Source organism: Sceloporus undulatus, chromosome 9 (genome assembly GCF_019175285.1).
Source record: "Sceloporus undulatus isolate JIND9_A2432 ecotype Alabama chromosome 9, SceUnd_v1.1, whole genome shotgun sequence".
Taxonomy (NCBI): domain Eukaryota; kingdom Metazoa; phylum Chordata; class Lepidosauria; order Squamata; family Phrynosomatidae; genus Sceloporus; species Sceloporus undulatus.
Genome location: NC_056530.1, coordinates 5,830,955 through 5,858,183, shown reverse-complemented (window position 1 = coordinate 5,858,183; position 27,229 = coordinate 5,830,955). Strand labels below are relative to the sequence as shown.

The 27,229-nt window shown below is 41.6% G+C and overlaps 1 protein-coding gene across 2 annotated transcripts in view; it reads right to left on the bottom strand.

Moving 5' to 3' along the window:
• The window catches only part of LOC121915246 (discoidin, CUB and LCCL domain-containing protein 1-like), a 71,418-nt gene extending 56,660 nt beyond the window's left edge, over positions 1-14,758 (bottom strand). The window contains exons 1-3 of one of the 2 annotated variants that reach the window (XM_042439273.1): positions 14,740-14,758; positions 13,995-14,071; positions 1,725-1,946 (exon numbers count right to left, since the gene is read on the bottom strand). In XM_042439273.1, the coding sequence (XP_042295207.1) occupies positions 1,725-1,946; positions 13,995-14,071; positions 14,740-14,741 (301 nt within the window). In that variant the 5' untranslated portion in view covers positions 14,742-14,758. Of the gene's footprint in view, positions 1-1,724; positions 1,947-13,994; positions 14,156-14,739 lie in introns of those variants that run through there. The other variant, XM_042439272.1, reaches the window with a different exon arrangement.
• Positions 14,759-27,229: the final 12,471 nt, after the last annotated feature.

Sequence of the window (27,229 nt, the reverse complement as noted above, 5' to 3'; positions counted from 1 at the left end):
TCCCTCTCTTCCCCATGGATACAATGACTGCGGAAGTGGATTGACATCCACAAAAGCTCATGTCTAAAATAGAAATCAATTTTAAAGAGGCTGTACATTCCTTTCCCGCTTCCCCCTCCCCTTTTATTCAACCTTAAACGTGAGTGATAATTTTCCTTATTTAGGGCCCGAACAGACAGGCCAAAATAAAGCTGCTTCAGGTCACTTTGGAGGTATGCTGTTCATGCATCCTAAGAGGCCGGAAGCTGCACCAAAGCCACGCTCCAGTCCTAAGGACTGGAGCACAGCTTTGGTGCAGCTTCTGGACTCTTAAAATGCATGTGTCATTTAAACAGCATACTTCCAAAGAGACCCAAAGCAGCTTTATTTTGGCTTGTCTGTTTGGGCCCTTAGTGTCTTTTCTTCCCTGCAAAATGGTGAGTACAGTGGAGATGTCAAGAGTTGGGGGGGGTGGGGGCATTATCTGAGACTCATATTATAGTGCTCCCATACTGACCAGATTAAATCCAGATTCTAGACATTATACCCAGTACCCATTAGGAACATTAGCTAGGGTGGATTTTAAGTTGTATTATTATTATTATTATTATTATTATTATTATTATTATTATTATTTTAAGGTAAAGACAATATAACAATGATCCAAGAACATGCCCCACTACAGAGACAGGAGAAATTGAAAGATTGTGCCCTGGAGTCCAGAGAGAAATTGATCACAGGATATATTGATATAAGCAGGATATATTGATAATCGTAAGTGATTGGAAAGCAAAAGTAGGAAACTGCAGAATCAAAGATTGCTGGAGAATTTGCCCTAAGGTCAAGAAAATAAGCGGGAGAGCAGCTGATTAAATTCTGTGAAGCCAACAGTTTGTTCACGGCAAAAACATTCTTTAGATTGAAGAAGTGTGTTATAATTCATTAACATTAGACAATCTCCTCTGTGTTTATTTTTGCCTCAAGATGCTCCTGCCATAACTCCTCAGATCTTCCTGACCCATGTCCACTGTAATTCAAGGAAAAAACACACAAATCATTTGCTTGGTTCCCAAAGAATTCCACTTGACCCAGAAAGCTCTTCTTTGGGGGGGGGGGGGGGTGTCTGTTATGGTATCTGACATGAACTTGTGTTCAAATTCAGAGATGTATTTTTCTTTACAAAGAACATTGTTTCAGCCAGTATTTCCAAGATTCTTTCTTTTTTAAAAAGAGTTTTGAAGATTTTATTAGCATTAAATCTTTAGAACATGGGCTGTAGGCCAACTTTGCTAAAAGATATTTACATGAGAGGAATACAGGTATGGAGTTTATCGCACTGGGGCTGATTTCGACATTAAAGAGAGATTAAAGTGCATTTGAAGCATCTTGCAAATGAAGTGGAAATGGCGAATAAATGCGTGAATGATTATCACATGCAATTGCGCAAATAAAGTGATATTGGAAATGCACTGTCGCTGAAATCCTGAAATTAAAAAGATGTGCATTAATGCTTCTTTGTGACCGCTTTAATGGCGGGTTTTGTGCAACATCATGTGAAATCGTTACACGTACTTGTGCAATTTTTTCCAGGATATTCACAGGAAAAACTCCCAATCTTCTTCGTGTGATAAACTCTTATGTATCAGTTTTACACAACATAGTAATACACATCAACTTCCATTACTGCATGGAAAATATGGTGTAAGTCTGTAATCCGTCCACCTACTAAGTCAGGATACCCTTACCAAAGCTGGAACCACTGGATGGAGACGAAAGCAGTAAGAAGCCAGATTTGCATTGTTCTGAAGCTTCAATATCCATGTCACCAAAGGTCAAACTGAACTGACTTCTGGCAGCCCCATGAATCCTCCATTCACAGAATGTGAAATTTGGGTATGTGCCAGGATAGTTCTTGGAAGTAAGTGTTCCACTGTAAGGTGTCAGCACAGAGTAGCCACAGCCATTTCCTGGAAGGCAAGGAGATAGAAGATGGAACTACCTTTAGCATTATTTTTTTTAAAAAACCGTTTCACAGGAAATCATAGCACATAACTCTTACTTTTGGGTATGATTGTTCCTCGAATGCCCAACTAGTATAACTGCTGGCTGGGAGATACTTGGAGTTGTGGTTCTACACAATTCTTTTTCAAATTCTAAGGTTTTAACCTGCCAGCGGAAGGACAAGGAAGGGGCCATTCTGGTCTCCCTAGGCAGGGAGTTCCACAGTCCAGAGGCTGCCACTAAAAAGGCCCTCTCTCGTGTCCTCATCAACCGTGCTTGTGATGGCGGTGGGATGGACAGAAGGGCCTCTCCAGAGGATGTCAGGGCCCAGGCCGGCTCATAGAGGGAGATACAGTCTGCCAAATAGCCAGGACCTGAGCCATATAGGGTTCCATAGGTCATAACCAGCCCTTTTGAATTGTGTCCAGAAACAAACTGGCAGACAGTGGAGCTGTGTGGTCTCTGTTACCTACCCTACTTAACAGCCTGGCTGCAGCCCTTTGGACCAGTTGCAGTTTCTCAACATTCTTCAAAGGCAGCCCCAAATAGTGTGTGTTACAGCAGTCCAAACAGGATGTAACCAAGACATGTACCACTGAGGGCAGATCTGGAGTTTCTAGCATGCGCACATATCCTTGGATCTTCAGACCCAATAACTAAACACCTTAGGGACTTAAAATAAAAGACAACATCACTCTTGCCTCCAGCATTGTCCTTGAAATTCCATGCTCAAATCTTGGAAATTCTACAACTGCTGCTGGATGTTGTTTATCACTCCTGTTCCAACTGACATCACAGTGGAAGTCTGATGCTGAAACATTTTTTATTTAATATGCTTTATGGATATAAATACCTGGGATTGGAGATCAGGGTTGCTCATGAAGTTGCCCATCAACACAACACTTGAAAAGAGACTGAGCAGGCAAGATGCCTATGTGCAAACCTTCACTATGGTGAGATCAGAACTGGGGTGAGGGGCTTAATTTGTTATTAGTTTTCTAATGATGGTTGGGGATTTCCATAAAGGTACTCCCAAACAATAAGATTTCCATGCTCTCTCTGATGTGTGCATATCTCTCCCTCTCTTTCTCTCTCTGTGTTTGATGGGACTCTCATTATTAACGTGGTTAGGAATTAAATTACGTAGACTGTCTTTGACAAGAAAGAACCTTTAGCCTGCTCTCAATTCCTGGAGCTATTTGATCAGTCCATCATTTTCATGTTTAGCAAAAGGCAGGTCAGTGTAATTTTCTTCAGATGGGAGTAGGCTATTTATGGGAATTGGTTTTAGATTATGACCAGCCTATACCGCTGCTCTGATAGCCTTTAGGGCTGAAGGGCGGGGTATAAATACTATAAATAAATAAATAAATAAATAAATAATACTGATTGAAGATACAGATGAATAAGATTATGTCCTGGGGTTAGAGTTTAATCAAGCGTTTGGGGAAGCATAATCTACTTGGCCAACATAGTGCCCAAAGATTTTCTGCAAATCTACAAGTGGCTGGTTTATCGGCTTCCTTCTTATCTGCACAACATGGAATTTTGAGCACTCAGAGGAAAAGCAGAGCAGATAATGAGGATAAACAGCAGGAGAGACTAGTTATTCTGGTATGGAGCATACAGTGCTGGCGGACTAGAACTGAGTTCAGGAGACACAAATTCAAATGGCTTATCAGCCTTAAAAATCATTGGTAATCTCTAGGTCCTTTCAACCAAACCTGCACAAACCTAAACAACACAGAGTTGTTATGAAGATAAAGGGGAATATGTTGTGAAGATAAAAGAGAAACACAAGCACCTTACACATAGAGTATACACACACGTGCATACATGTGGGCACACATAGTCCCTAGACTGTATAAAAAGTTGTCTCTTGGTGTGTGTATGTGCTCTCAAGTCACCTGTCGACTTGTGGCACTCCATAAATTTCATATAATTTTCTTAGGCAAAGAATACTCAGATATGGTTTTGCCAGATCCTTCCTTAAATAAAACTAGTAATTTGTTGTTAATAATAATGTTGTAATAGCTGCATCTCTTCTAAAACATATAGCAACCTGTGCCTTCCCAAAATAATGCAAATTAAAAACAATGACACATGCATCCCCTCAACAGAGGTGTGTTAATACGCTACACAGGACAACAAAGCCTCTCCCAACAATAGCTACTGGAAATCCTACCGAATCTCTCTTTAACTTTTCATATTTCACCATTTTATGGCTTAAGCTGACAAATGTAGCCTAATTTTGCACGTAGAACAATTAGGGAAACATTGTGCCAGTGTCACTGGAAAGGACAGAAGACAGACCATAATGGAATTCTGCCTTGGATTACTTTGCTTCTCTGTTTATTTTTTATTATTAAAATTACTACCATTACCATTAACCATATATTGTTGTTGTTGCTGCCACCGCCATTGTTATTATTCAAAATCACATTGCAAAATAGAAATAAAGAAAAAACTTGTCAGTTTTCTGGGTGACAGAAAGCGAGAACAGTGAAGGATAGCATTTGGTAATCCCCCAGCTTTGAACAAAATAAAAACACTGGAGAAAATGGTGCTTATCATGCTATTTCCCTGGCTGAAATTGCCTCCTTGAAGTTGAAGCTGCTGTTCCCACTGCTGGAGAAATAAAACAGATAGGTACTTGTTTTGTCATACCTGTAATTTGTCCAACCCCACAAATGCACCAACACAACCAGAACCAGAATAATAGCAGCTTCAGGGGATGGACACATACATCAGGATAAGAATGAAGGGTAAATGTAATATTCATTTCTCAAGCACTATTGTTCTCTTTTCCACCCAATCACTTCTAGGGTTTTGTTTTTTAGAGATACGCAGTCTGATAATATATTCTCATCCATCTTGTCATGCTTGCTAGCCATATGTTCTGAATATGCTTTATAATACTGGATGATGGGATGTACAGTACAATTGGTGATGATGGATAATGCTTTGGAGCTGGCTAATGAGCATATGTGAGGGGAGGACATATGTGCTGTGAACAGTGTTGCCAACAAGCTTCAAAGATATTCCCTGGAATGTTTTACCAAAATCCAAAATACCTGGAATTCCCCAATATTTACCGTAATGTTCAGTCAAAATCCTCGGAAAGAAATTAATTAAATTCCCCTGGAAATTAGCAACCCTGTTTGGTGGGAACGCTTGCTACAAAGAGGAAAGGAGGTGTAGTCCTAGGAAGAAGAATGTATTGCTTTGAAGACAAATGAGGGGCAAGCTGTGCTTTTAATAAACTGGCTAACTGACAAATGCTTGCTTCAGTCCTGATTACATCGTTATGCTGTGAACAACTTTAGTTTTCTGGACCTGCTGAAGCTTAGCCAGTACATGACAACAGTGCTACGTGCATCTTGTCTGGCCTGCATAAAAAGATAAGCAGAGCTGTGCTGGATCAGACTGAAAGGCCATCTGCTCAAGCATTTGGTCCCCACTATTGCCAGATAGATGCTTCTAGGAACCCCACAAGCAAGACATAATCACAACATCGTCTTTCCATTTATGTTCACCAGCAACCAGTATTCATTGGTCCTGAAGAGAGCATATAGCCATCACCACAAGTAGTTAATATTGATACTGCCTCATCCTTCATGAATTTGTTTAATGCCTCCTTAACGTTGTCCAAGGAATCATTATATCTTGTGGCAGTGAATTCTGTAGTTTCACTGTGTGCTGTGTGAAGGACTTTTTGTCTTGAGTCTCCAGGTTTATTGGATGACCCCACTGAATTCTAGTATGCTGGGGAATGAGGTTGATCAATTTCTTGTTCATTTTCTTCACACCATATATCATTTTTATCGTGTTCCTCCTTGCTCAAATTTTTCAAAATGAAAAAGCTCACCATTCTCCTTACTAATACAGTGGGCCCTTGGTATCCACTGTGGTTTGGTTCCAGGGTCCCCCACAGATGCCAAAATCCATGGATGCTCAGATCCCATTAAATACAATGGCAAAGTAAAATGGTGTCCTTTATATAAAATGGCAAAACCAAGGTTTGCTTTTTGGAATTTATATGTTTTTTTTTAATTCAAGCTGTGGATGCTTAAATCTGTAGATAAAAAATAATCCAAGGTTAGGAAGGGCTGAGTGTAATGTGGTCCATCAGTATATCATGGTCCTCAGTTGGATATAAATCTATCCACTCTCTATTCTACTAAGATAGGCTCATGCATCCTTAGTTAACAACACTTCTTTCCAAAAAGGAATGGGGGGAAAGGAAGAGGAGGCAGCGGTAACAGCAACATAAATTATAGGGAGTTGAAAAGAAGCTGTGATAGATTTGCAAGTTAGTAAATGAAACAGCAATTCCAAAGACTTCTTAATGCCCAAAATACTGTTACTGCTGCTGACACCACCAACAACACAGCCTAGACTCCTTTAATGAAATTGTCCACATCTCAGATTTTGAATGTTCAGTAAGTAATTACATTGTTTTCTGGACTCATTCTGCAGGAAAACACACTGCCAGGCTGGTCACCAGATTCCAGCCAATATGTTTTTTCAACAGGATGTGAGAAAGACAAAACAGAACAGATGCTGTGGGAAAAATGCACTTCCTCTTGGTGTAAGATTATGCTTGTTACCTTAAAAAATGGGGATAATTTTTCCCGTAGGCACTGTGTTTCTTACTTTTTCAGATCAATCTATTGATGGGTAAATCTGTAATTGATTTGCTTCAGTTTGCAGAAGTTATTGTGAAGTCCCACGTGCAGCTTACCTCTACCCTGGCTAAATGGAAAACTTGAAAATATATTAAAACTTTTACCATAACTCCCAGAGACACACAGATACTCCATGTAGTTCCAAAAAGTAATTTATAGTCGAGTCAGTGCATAATTTATTACAGAGTTGAATCCAAGTTGAATCATTGAAGTGACTTGTATCCAAGTCAGTCGACTCAAGTCTAAATCACTGGCAAATGGTATCCTGGCTAAACTTGTGTTAATAGAATCATAGTTTCCAAGTCAAGGGAAGGAATAATCCCATCTGGAATATTGTGTTCAGTTCTGGGCTCCTTGTTTTAAGAAGGATATAGACAAGTTGGAGTGTGTTCAAAGAACAAAACATATGAGGAAAGGTTGATGGAGCTGGGCATGTTCAGCTGGATGAAAAGAAGACTATGGCCTATTACAGACTGCCAAAATAAAGCTGCTTCGGGTCTCTTTGGAGGTATGCTATTTAAATGATGCATGGGTCCTAAGAGTCTCGAGGTCACACCAAAGCCACACTCCATTCCTAAGCACTGGAGTGCAGCTTTGGTGCAGCTTCCGGATTCTTAGGACCCATGCATCATTTAAATAGCATATCTCCAAAGAGACCCGAAGCAGCTTTATTTTGGCAGTCTGTAACAGGCCTGAGTGATGGATTTGCTTCAGTTTACTCATGGACAGACAAAAAGACAAACAGATGGGTTCTAGAACAGATCAAGCCAGAAATCTCCCTGGAAGCCAAGATGACTAAATTGAGGCTGTTGTATTTTGGCCACATCATGAGAAGGCACGGCTCACTGGAAAAAAACAATAATGCTAGGAAAGGTGGGGGGAAGTAGAAAGAGAGGAAGGCTAGATTGGATGGATTCTATTAACAAGGTTTGGGTATGAATTTACAGACCTAAGCAGAACAGTGCAGGACAGGGAGTCATGGAGATGCCTCACCTACAGGATCGCCATGGGTCAAAACTGACCAAAGGGTGGTTAAAAACAACAAATTCATTATTCCATTTCCCAAAGGGAAAAGAAGGCAAGAGGGTGCATGAAGTTTGGGTCTAAGAGCTGGTGCTCCTGGAAGACAGATCTTCAGGATGGAAAGTAATCCAGACACTTTGTCCCAGTCTTCTTCACAAGTGTGGGATGTAATGCATTACAATTTCAATTATGGTCATTACTTCTAAATTTCCTTGAAGAAGTACCACTATGGCATGGAAGTCATCCTGGGCCCCTTGAAAGCACTGCATACACTTTTCACATAAACTGTGCCAGCTCAGGCAGGTTGTACAAACTAACCACAGCAACTACGAAAACAATCAAATGAAATAATTCCAATCTGAATCAATGAAGGAGTTTGGGGTATTTCTTAATTTTCATCTCTTCATATTAAATCAACACTTGCAAACTGTAAGCAGTTCAGCACCCTCTGTTTTGGACAATGCTTAAGTGGACAGCCCAGGCAGCAGACAGCCATCAGGGAAAGAATAAAGCAAATTTCTCTTGATAGGATTCTCACCTATCGTGTCGGATGTGTTCCTCAGCTAACTAGAGCTGACCAAAATTTAGTATCATTAACTGATCTGTACACTTCTGTCAGTGAATCTATAAGTTTTGAGAAACCTAGAAAATTTATCCAGCTGTTATCCCTAAATTCTACAGATCCTCTTAGTGCTGCCATCCAGAAGGAGAGATTATCATTCCATAATCATCACAGCTCCACAGCAAAAGCTGAAAGATCCATATTATGTGTGTTTGCCCAGTGGATGAAGAACTGAACATGGACTATCAATGTGCAGTGGTATACAACACAATCTCAGAGAAGTAATTACTAAAGATGTGAAGGTCCAGAGAAAATGAGGATGAAATGGGGATGAAAAGGATATATAGCCACCCAGTGTGCAGTACTCAGACCAGTAATGTAGAGTTGAGTCACTTGACTCGGACTCAAGTTGGACTCAAGTCACTTCTGAGTCTCAATTCAGCAATAAATGATGCACTGATGTGATTCGTAACTTGCTTGCATCATTTACTTTGAGCATCAGGCAAGACTCGCCCTCAGAGCGTGGAGTGTGAAGGGAATAGCAAATGCATTAGATTATGGGCTTGCAGCAGAAGGATCCTTCTAAAGCTTTTCAAAAGCTTTGGAAGGGTCGTCTGATGTGCAAATAGGGGCAGGTGGCCAAACAAGCCTCAACCCCTGTCTAAAGCCCATTGTTTAATGTGCTTGCTGTTCTCCCAATCTGGCTCCTGGATTTGAGATTCAACTTGAGACTTGGTTTGAGATTTGGAGTAAAAGACTTGAATACAACACTGAATCAGACTACAGGTAGACCAGAAAGGACCCAACCCTCTTTCATATTTTGAGACTCTTAGCCACTTCTTAAAAAGAAGGTACAGAGGATAGCATTCATTAAAGCAGAGGTGGGGAAACTGTGGTCTTACAGATGTTCTTTCACTGCAACTCCCATCATCTTTAAATATCTAAAGCAATGAGTAAACTGAATGAATTATTTTTTAAAAGTAGCATTTGAAGTTCTGCACATGCCCCCATTCAGTCCATTATCCATCTCCTTCAACTGTTACAAACAGTTCATCTCTACTCGTTGCATGTAGGGCAAACGACTCTGTTGTTATCTTTACACTTGGTTCTTTAAATGTGGCTTTATTGGCCATGGGGAGAAATATTACCATCTACTGGTTGTTTTATTGTCTTGTTCTTAAAGGCAGAGCAACAGAAGCAGATTAAAAACCAGCATTTGTTGACTGCAAAAGTAAAGCCTGGTGCACACTGGTTTCTAAGGAGGCACATGTGAGAATTCAGCCTGTCAGAGTGTTTTGTTTTTTTAAATCAGATTATTAATAATAATAATAATAATAATAATAATAATAATAATAATAATAATAATATTTATTTCTACCCTGCCTCTCCAATAAGATCAAGGTGGTTTACATCAATAAAATCAATAAAATCCATGCAATACAATAAAATAAATCCCACTATCCCCTCCCTCCTTTACTTGAATTATAGCTCCTGGACCCAACATAGATGCAATTTGAAGTTGCAAATCTGTACATTTCTGGACTTGTGATATATTCCACAAAAGAAAAAAATGTGCATATGTACTACTGTGTACATAACTGAAATTTTCAAAAAGACACGTCAGGCAACAGAGCTGTGCAACTATTTACTAAACACTGACAAAATAGGTTTTTTTTTGTTTCAATGGACAAGGTACGGGCAAATTTCAAGGGTGGGGAAAGCCCCTAATAGCTATGGTGGAAAAGCAAAATGTTATTACATTTTGCCTTTTGTCTTCTTTTACATCAGTGGCACTCAAACCTTTTACCCTTGGAAGCCCCCTTTACGTCTAACATGTGGAAGTGCCCCCCACTCGACATAGTAAATGAATAAAAATATTTTGTTTATTTAGTGTTTGTATTTTCATTTACACATTCATCTATGTTAATATTTTCACATTTTATAAGGCAATAACATTGTTGAAATTAGGACAGGTTTAATTAATTAAATTCAATAATTAACTCCATGAACATATAAATGTTACACATAAAAATGTTTGGGAAGTGGAGCATGGATCAGAGATTCCATGTCTTGTCCTCTCCCCGGGGTCTCACCCAGTCTTTTTAAGGAATGGTAAAATTTGACTTAATAGGTGCAGTTCTTTTTCAGTAGACATATTAGTACTATATATTATTTGGACATCTCAAGTTGGATGCAGTGGATTTTATGCGTATGATAAATCTTGGGGAGATATATATATATATATATATATATCAGTTGATGGGCAATACCTGCATAGTCAGAATTTTTTTTAACTGTTTTAATTTTTCTCTAAAAAGTAAGCAAAACTTTCTAAGGAAACGCTGGATAAAATAAGAATTCGGAAAGAGAAAATAATAATCACGATATAACATTAGTAAAGAGTTCGGTTGTTATTAAGATACCTGAAGTAATGGAAGTCTATGTTTTTTTCTAGTCTGAGTGAAAGGTGAAAAGAGTATTGCTGGGACTGTTGTGATCGTTTATGTAAGTTTTTAAATGTCTCTATGTCATATATGTTATGTACGTTGTTTGCTATGTGTATGTTTCTTTTGTAATTGTTTTTTTTTACATGAAATAAAAAAAAACAATTGTGTGGAAGAGCTTCAGGTGGAGTTTGTCATAGGAGTTCCACTTGTGGACATCCCCTCATCTACTCAGCCCTTAAAAAGGTAAGTGCATAGCTCACCTCCTTTCCATCTGGCTACTCCAGAAGCATGGCCTTTTAATAAATGAGATGGAGCATCTCTTCCACTCCCCTTTCCTTATCTCTGTGCAAAGAATGTTAATGCATCCTAACTGATCTTTAAAAAGTGATCTTGGAAAACAAAAGAGGGGTCAGTGCTTTAACCAGACAGTAGGGTCAGTAGGAGGTGTTGGACTACCACTCTGGGTTTGATTCCCAGCTTGGACACGAAATCCACTGGGTGACCTTGGGCAAGTCACACTCTCTCTGCCTCAGAGGAAGGCAATAACAAACCTCCTCTGAACAACTCTTGCCAAGCAAACCTCACGATAAGGTCACCTTAGGGTTGCCATAAGTCAGAAACAACTTGAAGGCACACAACAACAAAGGAGGGCATGGAGGTGTTTTATTTATTACAAGGATACCTTTCTGCCAAGGAATTTAAAGCATTACACAGTGGCTTAAAACTAATTGTTAGTTCCAGCAAAAGCAGACCCACTGAATCCATTGCTGAATGGTAAATCTGCACTTGTTTAAATCCTATATCTTCAAAGGATCTATTCTTGTAGAGACTAGCAATTTAATTTAGGCCTCAGATCTTTCCCCATCCTAATTTATTCTCACAACTCCATTATGGATTTAGGATGAGAGATGCTGGCTATTTTATTGTCACTCCAGTGAACTTAATGGCTGAGCAGACAATTAAAACCTCTATAATTATCTACAGATGTGGTCAGGACTTGATTTCCATTGGTTTTAAGAGGGCATCCTGTACAGTATGTCTTCTGAAATAAGTCCTAATGATCTGGAGGAAGCTAACTTTCACTTAAATCTACTCAGGATGGCAGACTTCTTTTAAAATCCATCTAAAATAGGGTTCCATTATAATACATGCCTGAAGAGTGTTTTCCCTTCAAGTAGCTTCAGGGCTCAACAAAAGTGGGATGCAGTGAGATACTAGATACTTCCTTTAATAGTGTGCGCTCCAAAATAAAAATGGGGAAACCTCTGGTTTGCAGGACCTACTTTCTTTGTCTGGGATTTCTTTTCTACCAGATTTCCAAGATCCACCAACGGGAACACAGGCAAAAGGGTAGCCCATGTGAATAGATGCATGCTTAAGGCTAAATCCAATGTTACAGCCAGAATAAACCCACTTAAAAGAATGAGATGATTTGCCACTTACATAAGTCCCATTGATGTCAGTACCTCTAGGCTTGATCAGACTAAAATGAGACATTGTCACATCCCTTGAACTCAGCTTCAACTCATGGCCACACTATCCTATGGGTTTCTTTGTAAAATTTATTCAGAGGAGGTCTGAGAAAGTGCAACTCACCCAAGTTTTATCTTGTGAGTCACCTTGAGTGCCTTTTTGGCAGAAAGGAGGCATTACAATGAAATAAAATAAAAATAAATAAAATCACTTAGTGGCTATGAGGGTATTCAAACTCTGGTTCTACTGAGTCCTAGTCCAGCACTCAAGCCATAGTGTGACACTGCTCTTAAAATGGGATGTAGCCTTTATAAATTCAAAAACGGCATGTCTGAATTCATTTAATGGTGACCCTTCAAGTTGTTTGTCTTCTGGTGACTCTAGGGTGACGGGGTTACTTTGGCAAGATTTATTCAGAGAGAGTTTGCCCTTGCCCCCCCTTGGAGGCTGAGAGAATGTGACTTGTCCAAGGTCACCCAGTGGGTTTCCATGGCCGAATAGGGATTTGAACCCTGGTCTCCCAGAGTTGTAGTCCAATGCTCAGATCACTACACCACACTTAGGTACTGATTTTTGTTGTTGCTTGGCTTCAAGTTGTTTTCGACTCAGGATGCCCCTAAGGCAACCCTATCATGGTATTTTCTGGGGGTGAGAGTGTGTGACATGCCAAAGGTCCCCCAGTGGGCTTCTATGGTCAAGCCTGGATTTGAAATCTGTTCTCCAGAATCAAAGTCCAACATTAGAAACACTTGCTATGTGCCTTTAAGTCATTTCCAACTTATGGTGAGTTGGACGTTTTCTTGGCATGTTTCTAAAGAGGGGGTTTGCCGCTGCCATCCTCTGAGACCGAGAGTGTGACTTGCCCAAGGTCATCCAGAGGTTTCTCATAGCTGAGCGGGCTTTCGAACCCTGGTCTCCAGGGTCATAGTCCAATGCTCAAGCTACTACACCACACTGGCTCTCACTCAAAGCACTTTCTTCTTGTTGTGTGCTTCAAGCGTTTTCCAACTTATGCAGACCCCATCAGAGTTTTCTGGGCAGGTTTCCTCTGAGGGAGTTTGCCATTACCGTCCCCTGAGGCTGAGAGAGCATGACATGGTCACCCAGTGGGTTTCAAAGCAGCATCACACCAGGCTCAACCAAACCCCAGTTTCTATTGCAGAAAAATCAGCTCCTGGAATCAATTCCAGTTGATGGAAAGGGACTTTTTAGTAGTGGCAGTTGTTCAAAAAGAGAGCCAACATTGCGTAGAGGTCTGAGTATTGGACTACGCCTCTGGAGACCAGGGTTCAAATCATCCCAGCTTGGCCACAGAAACCCACTTGAGTGACCTTAGCCAAGTCACACTCTCTCAGCCTCAGAGGAGAAATTTTGCCAAGCAAAGCCCAGGATAGGGTTGCCTTAGGAAATGACTGGGAGGCACACAAGCACAGTGGTTCAGGAGTTTGTGAACCAGAAATCCTCCCTGATGGAGACCCCAATGCCACTTAGCAGCCCATCCTTTCCAGGGTGACCAGATGTCCTCACAGCAAAGGAGGACAAGGCACCATAAAATGTAGGACACTGGCCGTGAAATGGAGGGCACAGCCAGAGGAAAAGCTCCAAACATTCATAGGAATGTTCATGCATGTTCCTTAGCCCTGTTCAAAATGGAGGACCTTCTGGAATTCCTTCTGGACAGAAGGCTGAAATGGAAGACATCTCCTAGAGAAGGAGGACCTCTGGTGACCCTGATCTTGCCTGATCGTTTTGGAGATCCATCCCTGCTCAAGGATCTGCACCTAGTCTTGCTCAGTTTGCTTGGTCCTTGCTTCTCCTTACCTTTCTGGTCGATGGCCGGCGAGGAATGCAGGTAAGGCAGCAGCAGATGGAGAAGCAAGAAGACTCCGGAGCGCATCCTGGAAGAAGGAGAAGAAGGAGAAAGAGAGGCTTCAGCAAGCATTCAGAGCCACCCAGGCAGCAGAGCCCCCAAAGAGACCCATCCCACTAGCTTCCCGATTGGCTGGAAGATGCCAAGCCCCCTGGCTGCCTGGAAAAACTGCCCAGAGCTCTGCTGCATCAGGACCAACTCAAACAAATGGCAGTTCTTGCTTGCCCATAGGGAAACATTGGGGAATATTTGCCCATAGGGAAACATTGGAGGATTCTGCCCATAGGGAATCATTGGGGAATATTTGCCCATAGGGAAACACTGGAGGATTCTGCCCATAGAGAATCATTGGGGAATGTTTGCCCATAGGGAAACATTGGAGGAGACTTGCCCATAAGGCTACATAGGAAACTACTTGCCCATAGGGATACATAGGATAATACATGGCCATAGAGAAACATTGGCGGATACTTGCACATAAGGATACATAGGGTAATACTTGTCCATAAGGAAACATTGGAGGTTACTTGCCCATAAGGATACATAAGGTAATACAGCACTTGCCCATAGGGAAACATTGGAGACTATTTGTCCATATAATTTTACTGTTAAGGGGAAAATGCAGCTCCCTATGGAAAAAAATCATAACATCATAATGTGATGAAAATAGTCTTCATTAAATGTAGCTACATTTACATCTTTCATGTCTTCTTATCACAGTCTGACACAGCTTTGTTCATAAACTTCTGCAATGTATTCTTGTTCATTTTGAGTCACTTCTAATATTTCTGGTCTGTCAGTGGAAATACAACGATCAGGGTAAAAGTAACATTTCATCATATTTTACTTGCTTCTCATGTAGCTGGTAGTTCCAGTTCTTCAACTGACCAATTTATGAGTATTCACAGGATCAGGACACCAATTTCCATTTGGAACAGAACTGGGATGAACAAGAACAGTGAACACCCAGAAATAGTTACAGTTATGATTTTAAAAACAACTCTCTAGTTACACAAAAGTAATTACAATTATTGCTTTACATTACGTAAAAAAGAAACACCAGTACCACAACGATATAACTTGCTGGTACAAAACACATCTGAGGCCATACATCACCTTAATTTCAAAACCTATTACAGTTACAGTTATAAGAGTGTAGTTATGATTAAGTTATATTTGCAATATATATGTTATGTCTTAGTAACATGTGTTAATTATATGTGTTATGTCTTAGCTGCTGGAAAAAGTAATTTACCAGTATAAGATAATTTCTTATTTATATGTACTTACTTCTTCAATGTCAATGTCTAGCCCTGAAGAACTTGACATTCCCTGATTTATTTTTTAAGTCAGAGGTTTGTACTAACATTTAAGATGCGATATGGTCTTTGGTGCCATCAGGTGGTTATGAAACGGATTTTGTCAAAGCCTGATGAAGAAATTGGAGAACCTTCACAATTCATTGTAATGTTTAGCTGGGCCTAATACAAGAATTATATAACTGTGAATTTTGGAAATTTTAAAAATTTACATATGATGAATTTTATCATATTGCAGGCTGTTCAATTAGAGCAGGAGTCGAAAGAAAGTGCATTTGCTTCTACTGATACTGACTTCATTCATTGCCACCAACACAAATTATCAACATTTATTTAATTATCATTATTTAATTCATCATCCAAAATATTCGCATTCCAAGGCAGATCATAGGATTTACACAGAATGACATGGAGGATCCCATTGTTGACTCTGTGGGCATATTTTATTCATGCCATTTTTGTCATTTTTTAAAAAAAGTTATAATTTTAAATTTATTTACATTCAAAAGGGATCTCAGTCACATACATGAATGTTGCAGTATAACAAAAACAGGAAAATAAAAATATGAAAGGGAGGAAATAACTTTGATTGCAAGTTTCTATTAAAGTTGACCAAATGTCCAAATATAAGTCTATTCATAAATTTTGTCTATACATCATTCTTTCACATGTTGCAAGAACCATTAGATCTTCTGCCCATTAGGTCACAGGCTGAGAAAAATTATCTTTCCAGTTATGAAGTGTTAATCTTTTGGCAGTCAAAATAACACACACAAAAACCAATTTTTGTTGGCCATTTCTAAGAAATAGGTAAATATTTTTTAAAAGGACATTCCTGAATATTAAAGAAATTTCCAAAAACTAATTTACTTATATGATTACTTCCTCTCACAATGTCTCTTCTATGGGACAACTCCAAAATATATACATTAAGGAAACATTAACAATACAGTGGATCCTTGTTATCTGCTGGCGTTTGGTTCCAAGATCCCCCGTGTATAACAAAATCCCTGGATGCTCAAGTCCCATTCAATATAATGACAAAACAAAATGGTGTCCCTTATAAAAAATGGAAAATCAAGGTTTGATAGTTGAAATTTATACTTTTTTTGAACATTTTCAAACCGTGTATGCTTGAATCCGTGTATAAAAAATCCATGTATAAGAAGGGCCAACTGTAGTAATCTCCAACCATTTGCTGATTTAGAAAGCTCTTTTTGAATAGATGTTGTAGAGATCAATATAGCCAAAACAGCAATTTCTGTTGTATAAGATATAGTAAGAGATCTATAGCCACACTAGTTGTAACCAACAGCCATTGATTACTCAGAATTGGATATTCCGATGCCCTTTTGCATTCTTGTTGTAAACCTCACATCATATTTATTTATAGAATACAGAAATGCACTTATATCAATTGTTGGTTTGAAAACTAGGCTGGCATCAATTAATGTCTCTAATATTAAGGGAACCTCAGATGCACTTAAAACTGCAGGGCCAAATCTGGATTGTAACAAAATGTTTCAGTTGTAAATATTGCCATTTAGCTGATAGTGGTAGTTTAAACTGCTCCAGCAAAACTGAAACAGCTCAAAGCTCATCAGCAACACTAACTATCTGTTTTCAGGTAACAATACTATTAGAATCATAGAGCTGAAATAAATGAAAAGAGCAATCAGTCCAACATCCTGCTATGCAGAAATACACAATCAAAGCACTACCGACAGATGGTTATCCAGCCTCTATTTAAAGACCTCCAAAGAAGGAGACTCTTAACGTCAGGACGTTCGTCCTAATTTTGGGGAGGAGATCTATTTCTGACCAAATGGTAGGTGACGTCACACTGTTGCTTTGACTGTGCCAAAGAAACCCTGAAAAGCCGCTGCTGCAGCAATGGACGCTTTTCAGGGACGGCTCTAGATATTTGGCCACCCTAGGTGAGAAATATTTTGGTGCCCCCCCAGTACCCCCCCAAAATGTAGGACATGATGTACGACAAAATGTAGGACAAACTGTAGGGCATTCAAAAAATGGAGAACACAACCAACTAAAACAGCAGTTCCCAACCTTAGTTGGGCCGCGACCCCCATTGGGGACGAAAGTCCCGCCTGCGGCCTCCCTGATCAGTTGGGAGGCCAGGAAGGGGCGGGACTTTCAGCCGCCTACAATCACCAGTGGGCTTTGTAGCCGGAAGTCCCAAACCTTCCCAGCCTCCCAACCAATTAGGGAGGCTGCCAAGGGAAAGGGGGCGGGACTTCTGACCGCAAAGCCCGCTGGGGCTTGTAGTCCCATCCCCTTCTCCCCATGGTTGCCTGGCAGAACTGGGGAGAAGAGGAAGAGTCGGCCCTCCCGTCCCTTCCTCCCTACGGGTGGCTGCACCCACGGGAAGGAAGGGAGAAGGAGGAGGCAGCGGTCCTCCCCGTCCCTTCTTATAAAAACGGGGACACGTGGAGAAATTTGGATGATTTTTAAAAAATGTTTAATATAAATGCATTTTCTTAGGCATGATCAAAATGAGGACATTTGGCTTAATTTCCTAGACAGAATGGCAGAAATGTACTTTCTCCCTTTCTGGCCAAACCAACCCCCTGCCATTGCCAAAACACACACAACAGCACACTGGGGCTTTCAAATGGCGTTTACTTAACATGGCTAGCAGTTGTTAAAACAAGGCAGACTGTTAGCATTAAAGCACCAAAAATACAGAAAAAAAGACACTTTGGGAAAAAACCTTGGAAATGAGCCACCAGGCCTCCTCCGGCCTCGTCTCCTCTTATTATCTTCTTCCCCCCCTCTCCCACCTCCTCTTCGTCCTCTTACTTTTCCCCCCCCCCTTGGCGCCATGCGCCAAGAAGGGCACTTTCCCCGCCCCCTGGCGGCCCAGAGTCTCACTACTCTTCCTTCCTCCTCCTCCTCCGAGGCTCCACCTCCCTCGTTGAGGCTGGCCGAATGGCAGCTGGGCGGAAACAGCCCTGCCAACCCACCCTTCGGCCATTGGGGCCAGAAACCTGAAGGGACGAGCGCTTGCCCATGAGAGGGACATAAATATGGCTGAACTTATGGCTTTCCCTGCTTGCTGCTTCTGTTGACATGGCTTTGCAAAAAGAATCAGTGGTTACAGTTAGACTCGATAAGAATTAACTACAGAGTAAAGGGCAGTTGGGCTATGATGACCTACCTTTTTGTTTCCTGTGTGTGGACCATATACAACAATCACCCCCCTACCCCTCCTTTCTCTATAAGAGCTCTGAAAGAATACAATGGCCGCCTGTGTCTCAGCCAGCTTTAGAGAACATGACAGCCCTAGCTAAGTATCTCTTTGCATTCCAGAACTCAAGCAAATGTAGAGCCAAGAAGAAAATTGTGACCTTTGCGGGACAGTGAACGCAACAATTATTTGTTGTTTAGACAATAGCCAATTAACTGCTTTGGTAAATCATGTGTGTACTAAATAACCATTAATCTAAGGCTAGTAAACAATGAAATGTGTTTTTGCTATAAAAACTTTTTGGAAATTGCTACTGAGTGCGGCATACCATTTTCTCCGCCCGTCTGCTGGTTTGTGCTAGTCGTCTTGTGCCCCACCCTCCCAGTTCCGTCTGCCTCGTTACCTTTCGGTTCTCGTGTCACGTCACTCAAAAGACACTGCCTTGAATGTTTCCCGGTCACAACCTACAGGGCCCCCGCGCGCCCGATAGCGCAGAGCAGGTAAAAAAAAAAAAAAAAACAAGCGCGAGCTGGGGCCGACTACAATACAGCCGGACTACAAGCCCCGGGGAAGTGCTGTGGGCGACGTGCTGCGTGGAGGAGGAGGAGGTAGTGGGTTTGCCTTGCCAGGCAGAACATTAAGGAGGTGGGGGAGAATGAGGTGGAGTGGCTTGCTGGCTGGAACGCACGGAGGAGAAGAGCACCGCCCAGACCCACAGCGAAGGCAACATCTGGGGCCCAAGCCCCTGAATTGGCGGAACCAACCATGCTGGTTTCCCGCAAAACCAGGACTGTCCTGCCGGCAGGCAGGTATGGCAACTCTACTTCCAGCTAACAATATCTGCATTGTTGAAGGAAGCTCTCTGAGATCTGGGTCAAGGGTCTGTCCCAGCCTCTGATTATGAAAGACTGGGTACGAACCTGGAACCTGTCCTTTGCTAATAATCTATGGTCCCGTCCTGGATTGTCACCTCTACATCAACATGAAGACATACAAAACCTTAGGCCGAGATAGGTATACCTGTATGGATATACCTGTTTACAAAAGAATGTTCTTCATCAAGTGTGCCTATCACTGCCTCTCTATTTATTTACTACATTTGACATCCTGCTCTCCTTCAGGTGAGCTCAACTAGTGATGTACATAGGTCTTTTCCACCCGCACCTTTAGCTCATTCTCAACAACCCTGTGTGCAGAACATAGGCTGAAGAAAGTGTGATTGCCCCATGTCAGAAACTTCATGGCTTAATGAGATTAGAACCGTGGATCGCTCAAATGACAATCCAGTACTAGAAGCCTGATACTGCTATGGGCTCTCTTATTATGCAATAAATAAAAATAACCACAGCAAAATTGCAAGCTTATTGTTTGGCCATTCAGTCATGGATTATAGCTAAAAGTGACACCTCTGCAGCGCAACAACATGAAAACCTGGACTTGATTCCTGAAATCTGAAAGGGCTCCACTGTTTCTAAAGCGGATAAGTTCAAAGCAAAGTACACATAATAAAAGCAATTTTGTTCCATTGCGCTCTCCATGATTATTTCATTCTTTACGGCATATCTGGATTGCCAGTTTCATAATGGAACAGCACATCTATGTTGTGTTATCAGCTAGCATGTGTTGGGTTTCTTAAAACTTTCCTTCCTGCCAATTTTCTATCAGAGTGCCCTTATAAGCATCTTTTAATACCATGGGGGAAGGAATAAAACCCATGGTATAAGGACAAGCATGTTGCGGGAGTTTTTTTCAGGAGTAAAATACGGACTGGCCAATATTCTGCTCACCATGACAATCCTCCATCCAGAACATAGCATTCTTGTCAGTGGGAAAAATCAAAACACTGAACTGTAATTTGAGTTCCAACTTTGTACGATCCAGGAAATGTAGTATAAAGACAGGATTTAGAGATGGTGGGGTGCCAAGTTGGAAGTCCAGCTTTGCATCTGAATAAATTGAAAAGGGAGCAGTGTATCGGAAAGTTGGAGGGCGTGTCGAGGTGTTGAGAGTAGATTAAGTTCACTTTATCAACAGGAGTCTTACGTTACTGGCTTTGGTGCATCACTCTGTCTTTGGGATGAAGGGGGTGCATATATGTGGTATCAAATCTAATATACTAACTAAAACATTCAAAAAAAAAAGCTGCTTTTATTCCTTAACTTTGTGTGTGGTGTGGCAATGCGTTGTTGTTTTGTTATTCTATTTAGTTGCTTATGTATTAACACCATCATTTTTTCATGGCACTTTACAGGCCATCATCAAAGCAACATTATAACCTTCCAATAGTGTACATCTAAAAAATCATAAATAGAAAAACTGACAAAAGAAACAAATTAGGCATGTTATGCAGTTAAAGATATCAACAAAACTTTTTTTTTAGTATGGTTGTGTGCCGTCAATAATTTACATCTTACGGCAACCATAAGGTGACCCTCTATGAGGTTTTCTTGCTGGTCGCTCCAGGAATAAAGGACAAAGCTATGCCCACAACTCAATTCATCGTTGATCCCGCCAGAAATATTTCATGATTCCATAAGTTGAACAGAGACTGGATGGACCAGTGCTATGTTCAGCAGAATAAAGGAAAGAATTGAAAAAAAAAAAAAGGAAAGAGGACGGAATGAAATGGGGGTGGAGGATGAAACTGTTTGGAACGTGGCCAAGATCCATGTTCCGAGAATCTTTGAAAAGCGCCTCTGCAGAACTGAGCCACCAAATCACTGAGGGCAAAAAGGAGGCGGGGTGAAGACTGTGCAAAACAAAGGGGTACAATGGGGTTCCACCCTTCACTGAATGATAGGGAAGGAAGAATGGACTAGGCTCACAAACACTCCCACTGCCTCAAGACAGCTGATCTCTCCTCTCTTCCCCATGATACATGACGCGGAAGCGGATTGACATCCAAAAAAGCTCAGGTCGAAAATAGAATCAATTAAAGAGGCTGACATATCCTTCCCCTTTCCCCCTCCCCCCGTTTATTCAACCTTAACGTGAGTGATAAATTTCCGTTTTAGGCCCGAACAGACGCCAAAATAAAGCTGCTTCAGGTCCTTTGGGAAGGTATGCTGTTCATGCTCCGAAGAGGACCGAAGCTGCACACCAAAGCACCGCCGGCCCTAAGGACTGAGCACAGCTTGGTGCAGATTCTGGAACTCTTAAGATGCATGTGTCATGTAACAGCTAATTCCAAAGAGACCCAAAGCGCTTTTAGTTTTGGCGTGTCTGTTTGGCCTTAGTGTCCTTTTCTTCCCGCAAAACGGTGAGTACAGTGGAGAATGTCAAGAGTTGGGGGGTGGGGGCATTAGCTGAGACTCATATTATAGGGCGACGCATACTGACGCAGATTAAATCCAGATTCTAGACATTATACCCATACCCCATTAGGAACATTAGCTAGGGTGGATTTTAAGTTGTATTATATTATTATTATGCTTATTATTATTATTAGTATTATTTACGGTAAGACCATAGACCAAGGATCCAACATCCCACTACAAGAGAACAGGAAAAAGTGAAAGATTGTGCCCTGGAGTCACCCCCCCCCCCCCCCCCCCCCCCCAGAGAGATTGATCACAGGCTATATTGATAGAAGCAGGCGATATTGATAATCGTACGTGGATTGGAAAGCAAAAGTAGAAACTGGCAGAATCAAAGATTGCTGAGAATTTGCCCCTAAGGTCAAGAAAATAAGCGGAGAGCCAGCTGATTAAATTCGTGAAGCCAACAGTTTGTGTTCACAGGCACACAACAGTCCGTTAATTGAAGAAGTGTGGTGGTATAATTCATTAACATTAGACATCTCCTCTCTCCTCTGTGTTTATTTTGCCTCAAGATGCTCCTGCCATAACTCCTCAAGATCATCCTGACCCATGTCCACTGGTAATTCCAGGAAAAAACCACAAATCATTTGCTGGGTTCCCAAAGAATTCCACTTGACCCAAAGCTCTTCTTTGGGGGGGGGGGTGGTCTGTTATGGTGCGGACATGAAACTGGTTTCAAATGCAGGATGTCTTTTTCTTTACAAATAAACGATTGTTGCAGCCAGTATATACAAGATTTTTTTCCGTTTTTAAAAAGAGTTTATGAAGATTTGATTAGCATTAATCTTAGAACAATGGCTGTAGGCCAAACCTTTGCTAAAGAATATTTACATGAGAGGAATACAGGTAATGGAGTTTATCGCGACTGGGGCTGTTTCGACATTAAAGAGAGATTAAAGTGCATTGAAGCTCTTGCAATGAGTGGAAATGGCGAATAAATGCGTTATGATATCACAATGCAATTTCCGCAAATAAAGTGTATTGGAAAATGGCACAAACTTGCCCTGAAAATCCATCCCTGAAATTAAAAAGATGTGCATTATATTCTTTGGTGACCACGCTTTAAGGCGGGTTTTGTGGCAACATTATGTAAATCGGTCACGTCTTGTGCAATTTTTTCCAGAGTTCACAGGAAAAACTTCCCAATCTCCGTGTGATAAACGTTGTAGCAGTTTTACCAAGCATAGTAACAATACTTCCATACGCATGAAAATATGGTGTAACGAAGTCCGTCCACCACTAGTCGGATACCCTTACCAAAGCTGGACCACTGAGAGACGAAGCAAGAGCAGGATTGTTCGGAAGCTTCATAGCCATGTCACAAGGGTCAAACTGAACTGGACTCGGCAGCCCATGAACCTCCATCCAGAATGTGAAATTGGGTAGGTGCCAGATATCTTGGAAGTAATGTTCACTGGGGCAGACAGAGACCACGCCATTTCCTGGAGGCAAGGATAAGAGATGGACGACCTTTACATATTTGTTTTTAAAACGGTTTCAACAGGAAAGCAGAGCACATAACTCTTACTTGGGGGTATGATGGGTTCCTAAGCCCACTGATAAATGCTGCTGGAGATACGTGGAGTTGTGGTTTCGACACATTCTTTCAATGCTAAGTTTTAACCGCCAGCGGAAGGAAAGGAAGGGGCATCGGGCCCTAGGCAGGGAGTCCCATCCAGAGCTGCCACTAAAAGCCCTCTCCGTGTCCGCATCAACCGTGCTGGTGATGCGGTGGATGGCGAAGGCCCTCAAGGATGGTCAGGGCCCGGCCGGCTCAGAGGGGAGAAACTCTGCCAAATGCCAGACCTGAGCATAGAGGGTTCCATAGGCATAACCAGCCCTTTTGGATTGTGTCCAGAACAAACTGCAGACGTGGAGCTGTGTGGTTGCTGTAACCTACCCACTACAGCCTGGCTGCAGGCCCGTTGGACCATGCAGTTTTCTCAAATCTTAAAGGCACCCAAAGAGTGTGGTGGTTACGCAGGCCAAACGGATGTAACCAAGACAGGTACCGACGAGGGCAATCTGGAGTTTCTGCATGCGCACATCCTGGATCTTCAACCCATAACTAAACCCTTTGGACTTAAAATAAAAGACAAGCACACTGGCTCAGCATGTCTTGAAAGTGCCATGCCAAATTGGAAATTCTACAACTGCTGTGGATGTTGTTTACACATGTTCAACTGCATCACAGTGAAGTCTGATCTGAACATTTTTATTTATATGCTTATGGATGATAAATACCTGGGTTGAGATCAGGGGTTGCCAGTGTTGCCCATCACACAGACACTTGAAAAGAACTGAGCAGGCAAGATGCCTTGTGCAAACCTTCACTATGGTGAGATCAGAACGGGGTGAGGGCTAATTTTTTATAGTTTTCTAATATGGGTTGGGGATTCCAAAAGGACTCCAAACAATAAGATTCCATGCTCGTTCTGATGTGTGCATATCGTCCCGCTTTCTCTCTCTGTTTTGAATGGGACTCTCATTATTAACGTGGTTAGGAATTAAATTAGTAGATGTTTGACAAGAAAACCTTTAGCGCCTCAATTCCTGGGACTATTTGATCAGGTCCTCATTTTCATGTTGAGCAAGGCAGTCAGTGTAATTTTCTTCAGAGGATAGGCTAGGTTTTGTTTAGATTATGGACCACCTTACCGCTGCTCTGGAAGCCTTTGGGCTGAAGGGCGGGGTAAATAGATAATAATATAAATAAATAATCGGATGAAGATACAATGAATAGATTATGTCCTGGGGTAGAGTTGAATCAGCGTTGGGAGAGCATAATCTACGTGGGGCCAATGTGCCCAAAGATTGTCGCAAAGCTACAAGTGGTGGTTATCGGCTTCCTTCTTATCTGCACAAATGGGAATTTTTGAGCGGGGCAGGCAAAGGAGGAGCAGCGGGCGTTATTCTGGTTGGGTACAGGTGCTGGCGGCTAGAACTGAGTCAGGGACCCAAGCTTAACGCTTTCAGGTACTCAGTTCCCTTTCACCAAACCTGCCCATCACCAAGTTGTTATGAATAAGGGTGGTTGAGAGCACGCCTACCATAGAGGTTCCCCACGTGCTCTGTGGGCACCATGTCCCTTCTGGTTAAGTTGTCTGCTTGTGGTGTGTATGGCCTCTCGTCCCTGGGGGGTCGTGGTTGTCTTTCAAGCTTAGGCGTCTCGTTGGTTTTGCCGTCCTCCTTATACTGTAATTTGGTTGTTTGTGTTTGTGTAGAGCTCATCTATTCTAAACATAGGGGGCAACCGGTGCCGTCCCATGCTTCGGCACATGCCCCTCGGTTTTAATCGCTCCGGACACGCGCGCCCCATGCTACTGGATCCAACCGATCTCTCTTTAACTTTTCATTTCACATTTGATGGCTAAGCTGACAATGTAGCCTAATTTTCGCACGTAGAACTTAGGGAACATTGTGCCAGGTCACGGAAGGACAGAAGCAGACATAGATGGAATCTGCTTGATTACTTGTGCTTCTGTTTATTTTTTATTATTAAATTACTACCATACCATACCAGAGATTGTTTGTTGTTGCTGCCACCGCCTGTTATTTATCAAAAGTCACATTGCAGAATAGAATAAAGAAAAAACTTGTCAGTTTTCTGGTGACAGAAGCGAGAACGTGAAGGATAGCTTTGGTAACCCCCACTTTGAAAAAATAAAACCTGGAGAAAATGGTGCTTATATGCTATTCCCTGCTGAAATTGCCGCCTGAAGGTGAAGCGCTTCCACGCGGAGAATAAACAGATAGTATGTTTTGTCATACCTGTAATTGTCCACCCCACAAATGCACACACAAGCCAGAACCAGATAATAGCGCTTCAGGGATGGACACTCTCAGGAAAGAATGAAGGGTAAATGTAATAGTTTTCTCAGGCACGAGTGTTCTCGTTTTCCAACCAATCATTCTAGGGTTTGGTTTTTTAGAGATACGCACTGATAATATATTCTCATCACTTGTCATGCGTGCTAGCCAAGTTCTGAATTGCTTATAATACTGGATGATGGGATGTACAGTACAATTGGTGATGATGGATAATGCTTGGAGCTGGCGAATGAGCATAGTGAGGAGGACAATTGCTGTGAACAGTGTTGCCAACAGCTGTCAAGATATTCCCTGGAATTTTACCAAAATCCAAAATACCTGGAATTCCCCAATTACCGTAAGGTTCAGTCAAATCCCGGAAAGAATAATTAAATTCCCCGGGAAATTACAACCTGTTTGGTGGGAAGCTTGCTACAAAAGGAAGGAGTTGGAGTCCTAGAGAAGATGTATTGCTGGAAGACAAAGTAGGGGCAGCGTGCTTTTAATAACTGGCTAACTGACAAATGCTGGCTTCAGTCCTGATACATCGTTATGCTGTGGAACAATTTAGTTTTCTGGGCCGGCTGAGCTTAGCCGTACATGACAACAGTGCTACGTGCATCTTGTCTGGCCGCATAAAAAGATACAGAGCTGTGCTGGATCAGACGGAAAGGCTCTGCCAAGCATTTGGTCCCCACTATTGCCAGATAGATGCTTCAGGAACCCCACAAGCAAGACTAACACAAACAGCGTCTTTCCATTTATGTTTCACCAGCAACCAGATCATTGGTCCTGAAGAGAGCATATAGCCCACACAATATTAATATTGATACTGCCTCATCCTTCATGTTGTTATGCCTCTTACGTTGTCCAAGGAATCATTATATCTTGTGGCAGTGAATTCTGTAGTTTCACTGTGTGCTGGGTGAAGACTTTGTCTTGATCCCAGGTTTATGGATGACCCCACTGAATTTGTATGTGGGAATGAGGTTGACATTTCTTGTTCATTGCTTCACACCATATATCATTTATCGGTTCCCCTTGCTCAAATTTGTTCAAATGAAAAAGTCACCATTTCCTTACTAACAGTGGGCCCTTGGATCCACTGTGTTTTTCAGGGTCCCCCACAGATGCCAAATCATGGATGCTCAAGCCATTAAACAATGGCAAAGTAAAATGGTGTCCGTATTAAAATGGCGAAAACCAAGGTTTGCTTTTTGGAATTTATAGTTGTTTTTTTTAATTCGCGGGGTGGGGCTTAAATCTTGATAAAAAATAATCCAAGGTTAGGAAGGGCTGAGTGAGGTGGTCCTCAGTAATCATGGTCCGCAGTTGGATATAAATCTATCCACTCTCTATTCACTAAGATAGGCTCATGCATCCTTAGTTAACAACACTTCTTTCCAAAAGGAATGGGGGAAAGGAAGAGAGGCAGCGGTAACACAACATAATTAAGGGAGTTGAAAAGAAGCTGGTAATTTCAGTTAGTAAATGAAACAGCAATTCCAAAGACTTCTATGCCCAAAATA